The following is a 17,507-nucleotide window of genomic DNA, read 5'->3' on the forward strand; positions in this document are numbered from 1 at the left end:
AAGCAACTTAATGGCTCACCTAAAAGCCCTAGGAAAAAAAAGAAGCAGACACACCAAAGAGGAGTAGACAGCTGGAAATAATCAAACTCAGGGCAGAAATCAATTAATTATAAACAAATAAAACAATTCAAAGAATCAATGAAACCAAGAGCTAGTTTTTTGAGAAAGTCAACAAGATAGACATTCACTTAACCAAACTAACTAAGGTAGGAAGAAACTATCCAAATCAATAAAATCAGAAGTGAAATACAGACACTGAGGAAATTCAAACAATCATTAGGTCTTACTTTAAAATCCTATATGCCACAAAATTCAAAAATCTAAAAGAAATGGACAATTTTCTAGATAGATTCCATCTACCAAAATTAATCCAAGATCATGTAGAAAGATTGAATAGTCCCATATCCCCCAAGGAAATAGAAGCAGTCGTCAAAAGTTTTCCTTCCAAAAAAGGAGACGGCCAGATAGTTTCAGGGAAGAATTCTACCAGAGCTTCAGAGAAGAACTTACTCCAATTCTCTTCAAACTATTCCACAAAATAGAAACAGAAGAAACAATACCAAACTCATTCTAAGTAGCCACAGTCACCTTGATACCAAAATCACACAAAGACCCAAGAAAAAAAGAGAACTTCAAACATATCTCCCTTATGAGTATTGATGCAAAAATACTCAATAAAATACCTGCAAACTGACTCCAAGAACACTTAAAAGATATCATCCACCATGACCAAATAAGCTTCATCCCAGGCACACATGGTTGGTTCAATATATGGAAATCCATCAATGTAATCCACCATATAAACAAACTGAAGGAGAAAAACCACATGATCATCTCTTTAGATGCTGAAAAAGCATTTGACAAAATCCAACACCCATTTATGTTTAATGTCTTGGAGAGATCAGGGATACAAGGCACATACCTTAGCATAGTAAAGGCAATATACAGCAAGCCTATAGCCAACATAAAACTCAATAGAGAGAAACTTAAATCAATCCCACTGAAATAAGGGACAAGGCACAGTTGCTCACTCTCTGTATCTCTTCAACATAGTACTTGAAATCCTAGCTAAAGCAATAAGACAACTAATGGAGATCAAGGGGATACAAATAGGAAAATAAGTCAATGTTTTGCTATTCGCAGATGATATGATAGTATACGTGAGCAACCCCAAAAATTCAACCAGAGAACTCCTTCAGTTGATAAACACCTTCAGCAAAGTGGCTGGAAACAAAATGAACTCAAAACAATCAGAAACCCTCCTGTATACCAAAGAAAAAAGGGCCGAGAAAGAAATTAGGGAAACAACACCCTTCATAATAGAACTAATAACATAAAGTACCTTGGTGTGACTCTAAACAAGCAAGTGAAAGACCTATTGGAAAAAACTTCATCTCTGAAGAAAGAATTTGAAGAAGATATCAGAAGATGGAAAGATCTCCTATGCTCATGGATCCGTAGGATTAACATAATGAAAATAGCCATTCTACCAAAAACAATCTACAGACTCAATTCAATTCCCATCAAAATATCAAAACATTTTTTTTACAGACCTTGAAAGAAAGATTCTCAGCTTCATATGGAGAAACAAAAAGCCCAGAATTTCCAAAACAATGCTCTACAACAACATAACATTTGGAGGGATCTTCATCCCTGACCTCAAACTGTACTACAGAGAAATAGTAATAAAAAATTGCATGGTATTGGCATAGAAAGAGAAAGGAGGATCAATGGAACCGAATAGAAGACCCAGAAATAAACCCAAGTTTCTATGAATACTTGATTTCTGACAAAAAAGCCAAAACTATTCAATGGAATAAAGACAGCATCTTCAACAAATGGTGCTGGACCAACTGGATGTCTACATGCAGAAAAATGAAAATAGATCCATATTTACCACCCTGAACTAAAGTCCAAGTGGCTCAAAGACCTCAACATGAAACCAGATACTCTAAATCAGTTAGAATAAAATTGGGGAAGAGCCTAGAACTTATTGTCACAGAAGACAACGTCCTGAACAGAACACTAACAGCACAAGATCTAAGAACAACAATCAATAAATGGGACCTCATGAAACTGAAAAGCTTCTGTAAAGCAAAAGACACTATTTTTAGAACAAAACGAAAGCCTACAGACTGGGAAAGGATCTTCACCAACCCTATATCTGACAGAGAGCTGATATCCAGAATATATAAAGAACTAAAGAAGTTAAAAAGCAGCAAATCAAGCAGTCCAATTAAAAAACTGGGGTATGGAGCTAAACAGAGAATTCTCTGTAGACAAATATAGAATTGCAGAGAAACGCTTAAAGAAATGCTCAATGTTCTTAGCCATCTGAGAGATGCAAATCAAAATGACCCTTAGATGTCACCTCACACCCATCAAAATGGTTAAAATAAAAATTTCAAATGACAACACATGCTGGAGAGGTTGTGGAGAAAGGGGACCCCTTCTTCACTGCTGGTGGGAATGTAAACTGGTACAACCACTTTGGAAATCAATCTGGGGCTTTCTTAGACAATTAGGGATTGTGCTTCCTCAAGATCCAGCTATATCACTCCTTGGCATATATCAGAAAGTTGCTCAAGTACACAATAAGGACATGTTTGTAGCAGCTTTATTTGTAATAGCCAGAACCTGGAAACAACCAAGATGTCCATCATTGAAGAAATGGATACAGAAACTGTTGTATTTCTACATAATGGAATACTACTCAGCAATTAAAAATGAGGAAATCATCAAATTTGCAGGCAAATGATGGGATTTGGAAAAAAATCATTCTGAATGAGGTGTCCCAGAAGGACAAAGACACACATGGTATATACTCACTTATTTAGACCTATAAGATATGCTAAACATAATGAAATCTACACACCTAAAGAAGATAAACAAGAAAGAAGACCTGGGGTAATATGATCAATCCTCACGTAGAAAGACAAATGGGATGGGCATTGGATGTAGGAGAAAACAAGTAACAGGACAGGCGCCTACCACAAAGGGCCTCTGAAAGACTCTGTCTTGCAGTGTACCAAAGCAGATACTGAGACTCAAAACCAAACCTTGAGCAGAGTTCAGGGAATCATATGAAAGAAGGGGAAGTTAAAAAGTCCTGGAGAGGATAGGAGCTCCACAAGGACCAAATATATCTGGGCACAGGGGTCTTGGAGATTGTTTCTCCAATCAAGGACCATGTATGGATATAACTTAGAACCTCTGCTCAGATGTAGCCCAAGGTAGCTCAGTATCCAAGTTGGTACCCTAGTAAGGGGAACAGGGACTACTTCTGACATGAACTCAATGGTGGTCTCTTTGACCTCCCCACCCTCCATGGGAGAAGCAGCCTTGCTGGGCCACAGAGGACTTTGCAGCCAGTCCTGAACATACCTGATGATACAGGGTCAGATGAAAGGGGAGGATGTCCTACCCTATTAGTGGACTTTGAAGTGGGCAGGGAGGAGATGAGGGAGTGAAGGTGGGATTTGGAGGGAATGAGGGAGCAAGATACAGCTGGGATACAGATTTAATAAAATGTAACTAATAATAAAAATAAATAAAAAGAAAGAATTCATCTAATAAAATAATAAGGTCTATCCAGCATTTCAAATCACTAAATGTTGAGTAAATCTAACACAGCCCAGGAGTATCTGACACTGTGCAGTAATTCAGAGTCTGAGTACAATGAATGTTGTAAAGATGTTTTGAATGAACAAGGACATTTGCTCAACCATGTTTGTGGCAGCTTTATTTGTAATAGCCAGAAACTGGAAACTACCCAGATGTCCATCAATGGAAGAATGGATACAGAAATTGTGGTACTTTTACACAATGGAATACTACTCAGCAATTAAAAATGAGGAAATCATCAAATTTGCAGGCAAATGCTGGGATCTAGAAAAGATCATCCTGAGTGAGGTATTCCAGAAGCAGAAAGACACACATGGTATATTCTCACTTATTTAGACCTATAAGATAGGATAAACATACTAAAATATGTACACCTAAAGAAGATAAACAAGAAAGAGGACCCAGGGTAGGATTATCAATCCTCACTTAGAAAAACAAAGTGGGATGGGCATTGGATGTAGGAGAATAAAAGAAACACGACAGGAGATTACCACAGAGGGCCTCTGAAAGACTACCTAGCAGTGTATCACAGCAGATGCTGAGACTCATAACCAAACCTTCAGTAGAGTGCAAGGAATTATATGATAAAAGGGGAGGTTAGTATGGCCTAGAGAGGACATGAGCTCCGCAAGGACCACATATATCTGGGTACAGAGGTCTTTTATGAGACTGTTTCTCTAACCAAGGACCGTGTATGCATATAACCTAGAACCCCTGATTGGATGTAGCCCATGGTAGCTCAGTATCCAACTGGGTAACCTAGTAAGGGGAACAGTGACTATTTCTGACAGGAACTCAATTCCTGGCTCATTTACCTCCTTCCACCCCCCGAGGGAGGAACAGCCTTGCTAGGCCACAGAGGAGGACAATGCAGCCAGTCCTGAAGAAACCTGATAAGCCAAGGTCAGATGGAAGGGGAGGAGGGCCTCTCCAAGCAGTGGACTTGGATAGGGACAGGGAGGAGATGAGGGAAGGAGGGTGGGATTAGGAGGAAATAAGGAAGGGGGCTACAGCTGGGATAAAAGTAAATAACCTGTGATTAATATTTAAAAAAATTAATATATTAAAAAGATGTTGTGAATGGATGGTCTATAGCATAGTCATTTGATACATGGACTTGAGAAAAATCACTATTATAGTGAGAAATCAAGCTGTACTTTCATCTCTCAGAGTAACTAAAAGGTGACACTTCTTGTCAGAATTACAGAATGTAATTTGGAACACACACATTAAAACTTTTTATATTGTTTCTATATACAACTTGATAAATAGAAATAGAAAATTTTCTTCAGGAATTTAGCTTCTTTATCTCTGTGACAGCATTAATGAAGAAACCCTGATTTCTGGCATATTCATAATATTATGAAGATGCTAGCTAGACTCTCTGATTCTAATATTTATGAACTTAATTGTCCATGTTTGACTCCGATCTCAGGAATTAATTATCTATATTACTTCTGCTTTCTCCACCATTGAGTGAACATTTCATGGACAGATTATAGTTAATATCTGTTTAATTTCTGATAAAGGTGCTTATGATTCACACATGTCGATGAATACCTAAAAGTATTAATATTGCCAACTACACTGAGAAAATCATTTATAAATTCAAAAAGGATGAATGAGAAAATAATGCTTATATGTTAAAATATATTTGAAACTCCAAATTAAGGAAATAAAATTGAACAGTATTGAAATAAATATTAAGATAGGGTGACTATTGTATTCTCTAGAGAATAAAGATTATCTACTTAAATGTTAATTTAAATGCCTGCTTTTGACTAAGAGACTAAAGTAGCAAAAGAGAACAATAATGAAACTTTTTTTCATTTTTATTTATTTATTTTTTGTTACAATTTATTCACTTTGCATACCGGCTGTAGCCCCCTCTTTTGTCTCCTCTCAATCCCACCTTCCTTCCCTCTTATCCTTCTATACTCCTCCCCTAGCCCACTGATAGTCGAGGTCCTCTTCACCTATTGTCTCACCCTATCTTATCAGGTCTCATCAGGACTGACTACATCATCTTTCTCTGTGGCCTGGCAAGGCTGCACCCCCCAGGGGGGAAGTGGTCACAGAGCCAGCCACTGAGTCCATGTCAGAGACAGCCTCTGCTCCCTTTACTGGGGAACCCACATGGAGACTGAGTTGCCTATGGGGTACATCTGAGCAGGTGGACTAGGTCCTCTACATGCATGGTCCTTGGTTGGAACATCAGTCTCTGCAGTCCCCCACCCTTCCAAGCCCAGAACTTTTGGCCTTGTTGTTCTCCTCGTGGAGCTCCTGTTCCCTACAGGTATTTCTATCTCCCTCTTCCATAAGATTCCCTGCACTCTGCCCAAAGTTTGGCTATGAGTCTCAGCATTTGCTTCAATACTGTAATTGGAAAAAGATAGCATCTTCAACAAATGATGCTGGTTTAACTGAATCTACATGTAGAAAAATGCTGATAGATCCATATTTATCACCCTGCACAAAACTAAAGTACAAGTAGATCAATGATTTCAACATAAAACCAGACATATTAAATCTGTTAGAAGAAAAAGTGAAGAAGACACTTGAACTCATTGGCACAGGAGACAACTTCCTGAACAAAACACCAACAGCACAGCTCCCATCAATAAATGAGACCTCATGAAATGGAAAAGCTTCTGTAACGCAATAAAATTTTTGTCTCTGTAAAATAATAAAAATCCCGGCTTTCTTTTTTCAAGAGTTATATAGACCACTCAAAACTGAGATTGATTTTTTGCTCCAAAGCTTCTCATGGCATTTTTCATTTCTGTATTCCTTAGTGTGTAAATCAAGGGGTTTAGCATTGGAGTTATAAAAGTTACAACCACAGTCACAGACTTATCAATGGGAAATGTGGAAGTAGGCCTTGCATATAGGAAGATGCAGGGAACAAAGAATACAACAACCACAGTGATGTGGGATGCACATGTGTACAAAGCTTTGTGCTTCCCTTCCAGACTATGTGCTTTAAGGGAATGAAAAATGACAGCATAGGAAACTAGGAGAATTATAAAGGTGACAGTGCAAATTGCCCCTCCATTAGTGATCATACAAAGCCCAATGAGGTAAGTATTGGTGTAAGCTAGCTTTAGCAAAGGATATATGTCACACACGAAGTTGTCAATGATGTTTGGGCCACAGAAAGGGAGCTGATAAGTGAAGATGAACTGAATTAGTGAGTGAAGAAAGCCTCCAATCCAGGCCCCCAACAGCATGAGAACACACATCCATCGATTCATGATTGTCAAATAACGAAGAGGTTTACAGATGGCTACATAACGATCATAGGCCATCACCACCAGAAGAATGACCTCAGCCCCAGCAAATAGATGATCTATAAAAACTTGAGTCATGCAAGCCTGGAAAGAAATGGTCTTTGTTTCATAGAGCAGGTCAATGATCATTTTAGGAGCAATGGCAGTAGAATAGACAGTATCTATAAATGACAAATAAGCCAGAAAAAAGTACATAAGGGAACACAGGGACTGGCTGGCCATGATGGTCACCATGATGAGCAAATTGCCCATCACTGTCACAATGTAGGTGAGCAAAAATATGACAAACAGAACCTTTTGGCCCTCTGGGTTCTGGATGAATCCCAGGAGGATAAACTCAGTCACATTGTTCCTCCTTTCCATGTTATTCAGAGGTTGTTGAATTCATTCAGATGTCAGAGGTTGCAGACAAGAGCAGATGAATTTTAAAATGATACTTTCGAAATGATAAGTTCTATGTTGCACTGTAGCCATTTTCTCATCAATTCTCCATTTTGGTTACATAGTTAGTTTGAATTTCTTACTGCATTGCTCCACTCATTTTCAAAAACTCCTTTCTACAACCATAGTAGTGAATCTTCAGGGATCTGGCAGATACTTGGGTGATTTATCTGTGAAAAGATCTAGGAAAAATACAATCACATGAAGACTATATGTCTGTATTTATATGAAATCATATCTAGAACATACATCATAAAATTTTGTGACAAAGTTTAAAGACAGCCTTTCTGATTACACAGTAAGAGTTCCTAGCATCTGTAAATAACAGCAATTGCCCCAGACACTCAAATTATTATTTCAATATCAAACCCCTTGGAGATGTAAAGGATCAAAAAATAAACCTTAAATTTTATTCTATCCATGGAAATACAGAAAAACAATTAAAAATTATCTGCATACTCACAAAATCAGTGATGGTTGCTTGACAGTGTATGTTGTATATTTTACCAAAATCAGAAATAATGAGCACTTGGATATTTTAAAATAACACATTAAAGTGACAGTTTATTAACAGTTATATTCTCCAACTGAAATTAAAGATATACTTTATATTATGAAATAGCACTGTAAAATATATAAGTTATGGTACTTGTTATGCTTTACCATAGCTTTTCTCCATCTTACAACACATTCCAAAACATTAAACAATATTTGAAGATATTACTTTAATTGTGTTTTTTCTAGCACTAATCTATAAAATTAAATGCATGTATATGCTTTCCTATTCTTGGCCACAGCGTAAAAATTTTCTGATATAACTGAAGGCATAATTAAGGGAGGTACAACTTGTTCAAAATAAGCAGATTTCCCATAAATATGTTAGCTCGGTTTGCTTTTCCTTTTGGCCACTTGTTTAAAGTCTAGATGTCTACGACTTTGTTTTTAAACCCTGAAAATCATAACTTAGTTTGATGAAGATAAGATAATATTATGACCATATCAATCCATGTATAATGGCAAGAACAGGATGAGAGCACACATACTTACTGAGACTTTAAATCTTAGTCACACAAATATTGCGCTCCTTTAGCTTGCACTGATATCTGTATTCTTTCCATTTTAAATGCATTTTAGTTTAAATTATGGCTTACCTACATTTGACTTAAAAAATGAGGCTGAGTACTTGATGTGTCGTCTCATGTGAAAATTCTTGTTGAGAATATGTCAAGGGCAAGCAACTCTAAAGCTTTACTCATTTACTTAAAAATAAAATTTTATAATACATTTAGTCAGATACGTGTAGTACTGAATAACTTGTTTTTCATTACTGTGCATTTATATATCTGCATCAATGTGGTTCATGTCTAGTAAGAAATGGCTTTTATTTTACACCTTGAGGCAACACTAATTCCCAAAGGGAATGCTTCAAATACTCCCCAAAGTGCTTGCTTCAAATTAAGTTAACCAAGGATTCATGCCCAAGAGAACTGATACTCCTTCCAATGAAGTTTGTATGTTCAGTGTTGTACCTGGACAGTCAAATCAGCATAATCAAGTAGAATAAAACAGAAAACTAACAGTAAATATCAAATTATCTACCAAAAGCAAAAATATTGTATAAAACATTGTATAAGAGTTAATTTCAATCAACATGGATTTTAAAATTTAAATCCAGAAGGCACTGACATGAAAGAAAAGCTCAATGCTTCATATAGGACAGATATGCGAAAATAATATATATCATAAGTCATTGCTTATTAATGTACTAAAAGTTTTGATACAATTTAGATGAGATAATCCTCACATGTCCAATCCAACTTTACTGAAAATGATATCATAAAATAAATTCAGCTCAGCAATTAAAAAAAAGGAAATCATGAAATTTGCAGGCAAATGGTGGGATCTAGAAAAGATTATCCTGAGTGAGGTATCCCAGAAGCAGAAAGACACACACAATATATATTCACTTATAAGTGGATACTAGACCTATAAGATAGGATAAACATACTAAAATCTCTACACCTGAAGAAGATAAATAAGAAAGAAGACCTGAGGTAGGATGATCAACCCTCACTTAGAAAGACAAATGGGATGGACATTGGAAGTAGGAGAAAACAGTAACAGGACAAGAGACTACCACAGAGGGCCTCTGAAAGACTCTTCCTAGCAGTGTATCAAAACAGATACTGAGACTCATAACCAAACCTTCAGCAGAGTTCAGGGAAGCATATGGAAGAAGGGGGAATTAGTATGACCTAAAGAGGACAGGAGCTCCACAAGGACCAAATATATCTGGGCACAGAGGTCTTTTATGAGACTTTTTCTCCAACCAAGGACCATGTATGGATATAAGCTAGAATGTCTGCTCAGATGTAGCCCATGGTAGCTCAGTATCCAAGTGGGTACCCTAGTAAGGGGAATGGGGACTATTTCTGACATGAACTCAATGGCTGGCTTTTTGACAACCCCCCACTATGAGGGAGGAGCAGCCTTGCTAGGCCACAGAGGAGGACTTTGCAGCCAGTCCTGAAGAAACCTGATAAGCTAGGGTCAGATGGAAGGGAAGGAGGACTTTCCCTATCAGTGGACTTGGAAATTGGGAGGGAATGAGGGAATGGACTAGAGGTGAGATACAAAGTTAAGAAACTGTAACTAATATTAAAAAATAAAAATTTAATTAAAAAAATAAATTCAGAAGTACTTAATCTTCAGATACCATTTAAATTACATGGAAGCTCCGTAATCTAAATATGTCTCTATATACACTAAAACCTATACAATACAAGAAATCAAGTTTATAATAAACCTAAAATACATTCTATACATTAAAGACAATAAAGATATTGGCAAAATTCTAACTACTTCCAGAAAAAAAGCATCACCTAGAAAAGAAAGTTGTAGAAGCTAGAAGAAGCCATACAAGAAATGAGTCAAAATCCAAGGGGAGATGGAATATTGCCAGAAACACCTACAAAAGAATAGTCATGCTAATTTTAATCACTAAAGATGGAGATCTGAGATTCCTATTTTTTAAACTTAATTTATTCTTTGTAAATTTCATGTGTCTGTACAATGTGTAGTTATAATATCCATCCAACCACATGATAAAATCTCTTTCTACTTAATGCCTTCCCATTAAAATTATTTCTTTATCCTCTTAAGTCCAATTAGTGCTAGTTATATGTGTATGGTGTAAGGACATTCACTGGAGCACAGACTAGCTTCCAGTGGCAAAATTACAAATTTGCGTGACTTTCTCTCCCCCAGAAGCCACTTACCAACAACTCTTCAGCTAGGAAAGAATAGTGACTCTATACCTGCTTTTCTGTTGAAATTACTTAATATTTCATGATTTCCTTGTTTTTTATCGCTGAGTAATATTTTATTGTGTAGATGTACCACAATTTCTGTATCCCTTCCTCAACTGAGGGACATTTGGGCTGTTTCCAGCTTCTGGCTATTACAAATAAAGCTGCTACAAACATGGTTGAGCAGATGTCCTTGTTGTATACTTGAGTGTCTTTTGGATATATGCCTAGCAGTGGTATAGCTGGATCTTGACGAAGAACTATTCCTAATTGTCTGAGAAAGTGCAGTGATAAAAAACAAAAACAAAAACAAAAACAAGGAAATCATGAAATTTGCAGGTAAATGGTGAGAACTGGAAAAGATCATCCTCAGTGAGGTATCCCAGAAGCAGAGAGACACACAGGGTATATACTCACTCATAAGTGGATATTAGATATATAATATAGGATAAACATACTAAAATCTGTACACCTAAGGAAGCTAATCAGGAAGGAAGACTCTGGCTAAGATGTTCAACCCCCATTCAGAAAGGCAAAGAGGATGGGCATCAGAGGAGGGAGAAAACAGGGAACAGTCAGGAGCCTACCACAGAGGGCCTCTGAAAGGATCTATCCTCCATGATATTGAAGCAGATGTTGAGACTCATAGCCAAACTTTGGGCAGAGTGCAGGGAATCTTATGAAAGAAGTGGGAATAGTTAAGACCTGGAGAGGACAGGAGCTCCACAAGGACAGTGACAGATCCTAAAAGTCTGGGCACAGGGGTCTTTTCTGAAACTGATACTCCAGCCAAAGACCACTCATGGAGATGGCTTAGAACCCCTGCACAGAGGTAGCCTATGGCATTTCAGTATCCAAGTGGCCTCTATAGTAATGGGAACAGGGACTGTCTCTGACATGAACTAATTGGCCTGCTCTTTGATCACCTTCCCCTGACAGGGGAGCAGCCTTACTAGGCCCCAGAAGAAAACAATGCAGCCACACCTCATGAGACCTGATAGACTAGGGTCAGAGGAAAAGGGAGGAGGACCTCCCTTTTCAGTGGCCTGGGAGAGGGACACGGGTGGGGAAGAGAGAGGATAGGACTGGGAGGGGAGGAGGGAAGGAAGTATGGGGGGATACAAAGTGAATAAACTATAATTAATAAAAATAAAATAGTTAAAAAAGAAATTACTTAATAATATCTAATAATTTTCTGGTTGAGTCTTCAGGGTCTAACATATATATCACATTATCTGCCAAAAAAAAAACTAAAAGAAAAAAGAAAGAAAGAAAAATATTCTGCTTTCTTTCCTATTTGTATGCCTTTATTTCGCTCCTTTGACTTTGCTTCAAGAACCAAGGAACCAGAATGTCTGCTTTAAGACAGTGTCTTCTATTTAAGATAGAGAGCTACACTCATACTCATGAAACATTAACCATGTGGCCACCTTAACAAGATCTATACAGCAGCATTAGTTGACATTCCAATGTAAATGGAAAAAAATCTTAAAAGATCCTATTCATGCATAAAGAGAACAGCCAACAAATACCTCTCCTTTTAATACTGGGATTTTGTCATTGGTCTAATCTTTGTACACGTTCTAAAAGTAACCATAGCTTCCATGGATTCATATGTTCATTAATTTAATGTGATATGGCTATGTCACAGCACTCTTCTTTGTCTTCAAGGTCTTAAATTCTTTCTGTGCAATTTTCCATGATGTGATTTGATTCTTGGTGATGTTGATATAGATAATCCATCTTCTAATGAGCACTCACTGTAACTTATTCTCAGCACATTGAGCAGTTATTATTCTTTGCACTGACAACCACCCAAAATAATAGGAAGCTTCTCTGACCAAGGCTGGAAGTAGCACTAATCAATGGACATGAACATAAATATTAGAAGGCAGTTTGACAACATTCTGTCTTAAGGTTAATATTGCTCTAAAGAAACACCATGACCAAAGTTACTTGGGCAAGAAAGTGTTTGTTTCAACTTACATTTCCGCATAATATTTTATTTCTGTGGGAAATCAGGGCAGTAACTCAAACAGGACAGGAACCTGGAGGCAGGAGCTGATGGCAAGGCCATGGAGGTTACAGGCAGGTTACTGGCTTAGTCTCCATGGCTTACCATGCTTGCTTTCTCATGATGAAATCAATGATTACAGGCCCAGGGATGTCACTATCCACAATGAGCTGGACCCTCTCCCATAAATTACTAATTAAGAAAATGCCTTTACAGACTTGCCAATAGACCAATTTTACAAAGGCATTTTCTTTTTGTTTTTATAGCATGCATCTCTTTATTGTTCTAATTTTTAAATTTATTTTTATTATTAGTTACATTTTATTAACTCTGTATTCCAGCTGTATCCTGCTCCCTCATTCTCTTCCAACCCCCCTTCCCTCCCTCATCTCCTCCCTGCCCCTTTCCAAGTCTACTACTCGAAGAGGTCCTCCTCCCCTTTCATCTGACCCTGGTTTATCAGGAATCCTCAGAACTGTCTGCAAAATCCTCTTCTGTGGCCTAGCAAGGCTGTTCCTCTCTTGGGGGTTGGGGAGGTCAAGGAGCCTGCCATTGAGTTCATGTCAGAAATAGTCCCTGTTCCCCTTACTGTGTACCCACTTGGATACTGAGCTATCACGGGCTACATCTGAGCAGAGGTTCTAGGTTATATCCATACATGGTCCTTGGTTGGAGAATCAGTCTCATATAAGACCCCTGTGCCCAGATATATTTGGTCCTTGTGGAACTCTTATCCTCTCCAGGACATATTAACTCCCCTTTCTATCATATGATTCCCTGTACTCTGCTGAACATTTGGTTATGAGTCTCAGTGTCTGCTTTGATACACTGCTAGGTAGTCTTTCAGAGGCTCTCTGTGGTAGGCTCCTGTCCTGTTTCTTTTTTTCTCCTACATCCAATGCCCATCCCACTTGTCTTTCTAAGTGAGGATTGATCATCTTACCCTGGTTCCTCTTTCTTGTTTATCTTCTTTAGGTGTGTAGATTTCATTATGTTTATCATATCTTATAGATCTAAATAAGTGAGTATATACCACGTGTGTCTTTCTGCTCTGGGGATACCTCACTCAGGATGATCTTTTCCAGATACCACCATTTGCCTGCAAATTTCATGATTTCCTTGTTTTTTTTAATTACTGAGTAGTATTCCATTGTGTAAAAATACCACAATTTCTGTATCCATTCCGTAATTGCTCCCCTTACTAGGTAACTCACATGAAGCCAGAACTGCCCATTGGTTACATCTGTGTAGGGAGCCTAGGTCCTAGTGTATGCATGGTCTTTGTTTGGTGCTTCAATCTCTGCAAGTCCTGTCATCTACACACCACTGCCCCAGCACTGTTTAGTTGGCTCTGTTGGTCTTCTTGTGTCCCTCCTCTCCTCTCCCTTCTATACGTCCTCTGATTCTTCCACAAGTCTCTTTGCACTCTGAACAGAGTTTGGCTGTGAGTGTCAGCATCAGTTTCATCAGGCAAGCTTTTTGTAGGTGAGCACCCCACTTCCTCAATGTTCTCCAGTTGTTCTGCTCCAATAGGTGCTGGCAGTACTCAAAGGCCATCTCACTCAGTTGCTCCTGAGAAAGAAGCAGTTGGTTGGGTGTGGAAGAAGCAGAGAGCATAGACAGGGTGGAATCCTCCAGCTCTGACTTGTCATCTGCATCTGGACTGCTTGGTTCCTCGGGGTCACCGTGAAACAGCCGTTTTCATAGTATGGAGAAGGCCTGCATGTTCAGCCACTGGTCCTCTGTGAAGTGCTGGCTGGTGGAAAGTACTGTGAAGAGGTCAGAAGCCATTGCTCCACCCACCTCAATAATGGGATCTGGCTGCTGCGTCTTGAGTGTAGAGAAGACACCCCTGAGTTCTGAAGCCCTGGATGGATACTGGCATAGTACAGCCAGACTACCTACCTTTTGCTGAGCAGGTTGTTTTGGTCTTCCATGAGGGTACCTGGGACCAGGGCAATGACCTTGGGCAAGACAGGGAGGTGTCTATCACTGGACCCCTTAGGCTGCTGGTTCTCGAGGATCTGTTCTCTCTTTTTCTGTCTCACTTCAAAGCAGGACAGGATGCTGGGGCAAGAACACAGAGGCCACAAGGCTCTCCACAAAGGTAAGGCCCTATTATTGAAGACAATTCTTACATATCTCATTGCACATGGAGCTGTAGGGCTGGTACCTAACTAGAGGCTTTACCACAGTTGACTAGTGTTCATGGTACTAGAAGATACGCTGTATGCTACCAGAGGAGAAAGATAGCCAGCAAATTAGCTGCAACCTCTAAATATAATCTATAGCAGTGACCTAGCAATATGATATGCTTCTACAATCTTAGCACAAATGTTGTTTGATTAATTGTCTGATTTGATTTATAACCCACTCCACAAGTAACCTACTCCTGAAAGTTTGCTCTCAGTAGTATTCAGTTAGAAAAACTGTTGTTTGCTATCTGGTTATAACAATGTAAAGTACATGATTGTTGGGGGATGGGTGGCTTCTTTCATTCACTGCTGCATTCCAACTGCTTTGAATTCTTCCTATTACACAAAAAAATAGGACTGGACTTCCTATTAGTGAGCTGTGAAGATGTCCATGGCAGTATTTAGCAGTCCGTTACTTGGGACAGGAGGATTAGGCTACAGTTCTGTGGGAACAGAATCCACAGGGATACAGTATCCACAGAACCTGAGAGTATAGCATGGTACTGGGAAGAATCTGAACAAATCCACCACTTTATTTCTCTAGACTCTATTTTCTTAACAGATTTCCTATTTTCTAAAACTCCTACTGTTAAGACTCTGAACTGTATTACTATATCAAATGGACTGTGGATTATGTTATTTTTTTATAAGGAAGGCAGAAACTGTTCTCTTTCAATGGGCCATGGGCTCCTAATGAGACAGACATTGAAAATACTTTGGAATTAGACTTCTAAGCTAAGAAAGTTATGGGTTGTTTTCTTTTATTTAATTAAATTTTTATTTTTTAAATATTAATCACAGATTATTTACTTTGTATCCCAGCTGTAGCCCACTCCCTCATTCCCTCCCAGTCCTACCCTCCCTCCCTCATCTCATCCCTGCCCCTTTCCAAGTCCACTGATAGGGGAGGTCCTCCTACCCTTGCATCTGATTCTAGCTTATGAGGTTTCTTCAGGATTGGCAGCAGTGTCCTCCACTGTGGCCTAGGAAGGCTGTTCCTCCCTCAAGGAATGCGGGAGGTTAAAGAGCCATCCATTGAGTTCCTGTCAGAGACAGTCCCTGTTCCCCTTACTAGGTTACCCACTTGGATACTGAGCTGCCATGGGCTACATACAAGCAGGGGTTCTAGGTTTATCCATACATGGTCCTTCATTGGAGAAACAGTCTCATATAAGACCTCTGTGCCCAGATATATTTGGTCCTTGTGGAGCTCCTGTCCTCTCCTGGTCATATTAACTCCCCCTTCTTTCATATAATTCCCTGCACTCTGCCCAAAGTTTGGCCATGTGTTTCAGCATCTGCTTTGATACACTGCTAGGTGGAGTCTTTCAGAGTCCCTCTATGGTAAGCTCCTGTCCTGCTTCTTCTTTTCTCTGACTTCCAATGTCCATCCCATTTGCCTTTCTAAGCAAGGATTAATCATTTTACCCTGGGTCCTCCTTCTTGTTTAGCTTCTTTAGCATGTTTATCCTATATTATAGGTCTAATATCCACTTAAAAGTGAATATACACTGTGTGAGTCTTTCTGCTCCTGGGATACCTCACTCAGGATGATCTTTCCCAGTTCCCACTATTCACCTGCAAATTTCATGATTTCTTTAATGTTAATTGCTGAGTAGTATTCCATTGTGTAAATGTACCACACTTTCTGTATCCATTCCTCAGTTGAGGGGCATCTGGGTTGTTTCCAGGTTCTGGCTTTTGTGAATAAAGTTGCTACAAAAATGGTTGAAAAAGAAAAAACCATGATTGTTCTTGTTGTGTACTTGAGCATCATTTAGATATATGGCTAGGAGTGGTGTAGCCAATCTAGAGGAAGAACTATTCCTAATTGTCTGAGAAAGCTCCAGACTGATTTCCAAAGTGGTTGTACATGTTTACATTCCACCAGCAATGGAGAAGCGTTCCCCTTTCTTCATAAGCTGTCCAGCATGTGATGTCACTTGAGTTTTTTATCTTAGCCATTCTAATGGGTGTCAGGTGAAATCTCAGGGTCATTTTGACTTGCATCTCCCTCATGGCTAAGGACTTTGAGCATTTCTTTAAGTGTTTCACTGTTGTTCTACATTCCTCTACAGAGAATTCTCTGTTTAGCTCTGTACCCCATTTTTTTAAATCGGATTACTTGATTTGTTCCTTTTTAACTTCTTTAGTTCTTTATATATTCTGGATATTAGGTCTGTCAGATATAGGGTTGGTGAAGATCCTTTCCCAGTCTGTAGGCTGTTGTTTTGTTCAGACAACAGTGTCTTTTGCTTTACAGAAGCTTTTCAGTTTCATGAGGTTCCATTTACTAATTGTTGCTTTTAAAGCCTGTGCTGTTGGTGTTCTGTTCAGGAAGTTGTCTCCTGTGCCAATAATTTCTAGGCTCTTCCCCAATTTTATTCTAACTGATTTAGAGTATCTGGTTTTATGTTGAGATCTTTGAGCCACTTGGGATTTAATTTAGTGCAAGGTGATAAATATGGATCTATTTTCATTTTTCTGTATGTAGACATCTAGTTGGACCTGCACCATTTGTTGAAGATGCTGTCTTTTTTCTATTGAATGGTTTTGGCTTCTTTGTGAAAAATCAAGTATTCATAGATATTTGGGTTTATTTTTGGGTCTTCTATTTGGTTCCATTGATCCTCCT

At 38.6% G+C, this 17,507-nt stretch overlaps 1 protein-coding gene and 1 pseudogene across 1 annotated transcript; both read right to left on the reverse strand.

The window, feature by feature from the left end:
• Window positions 1-6,353: 6,353 nt before the first annotated feature.
• LOC132649688 (olfactory receptor 4A15-like) lies at window positions 6,354-7,277 on the reverse strand. Its single transcript, XM_060373859.1, has one exon. It carries the CDS (start codon window positions 7,275-7,277, stop codon window positions 6,354-6,356), a length of 924 nt encoding a protein of 307 aa, XP_060229842.1.
• Window positions 7,278-10,285: 3,008 nt separating this feature from the next.
• LOC132649771 (AP-5 complex subunit zeta-1-like) lies at window positions 10,286-14,824 on the reverse strand (annotated as a pseudogene).
• Window positions 14,825-17,507: the final 2,683 nt, after the last annotated feature.

This window comes from Meriones unguiculatus, chromosome 21, assembly GCF_030254825.1.
Source record: "Meriones unguiculatus strain TT.TT164.6M chromosome 21, Bangor_MerUng_6.1, whole genome shotgun sequence".
Lineage (NCBI taxonomy): Eukaryota > Metazoa > Chordata > Mammalia > Rodentia > Muridae > Meriones > Meriones unguiculatus.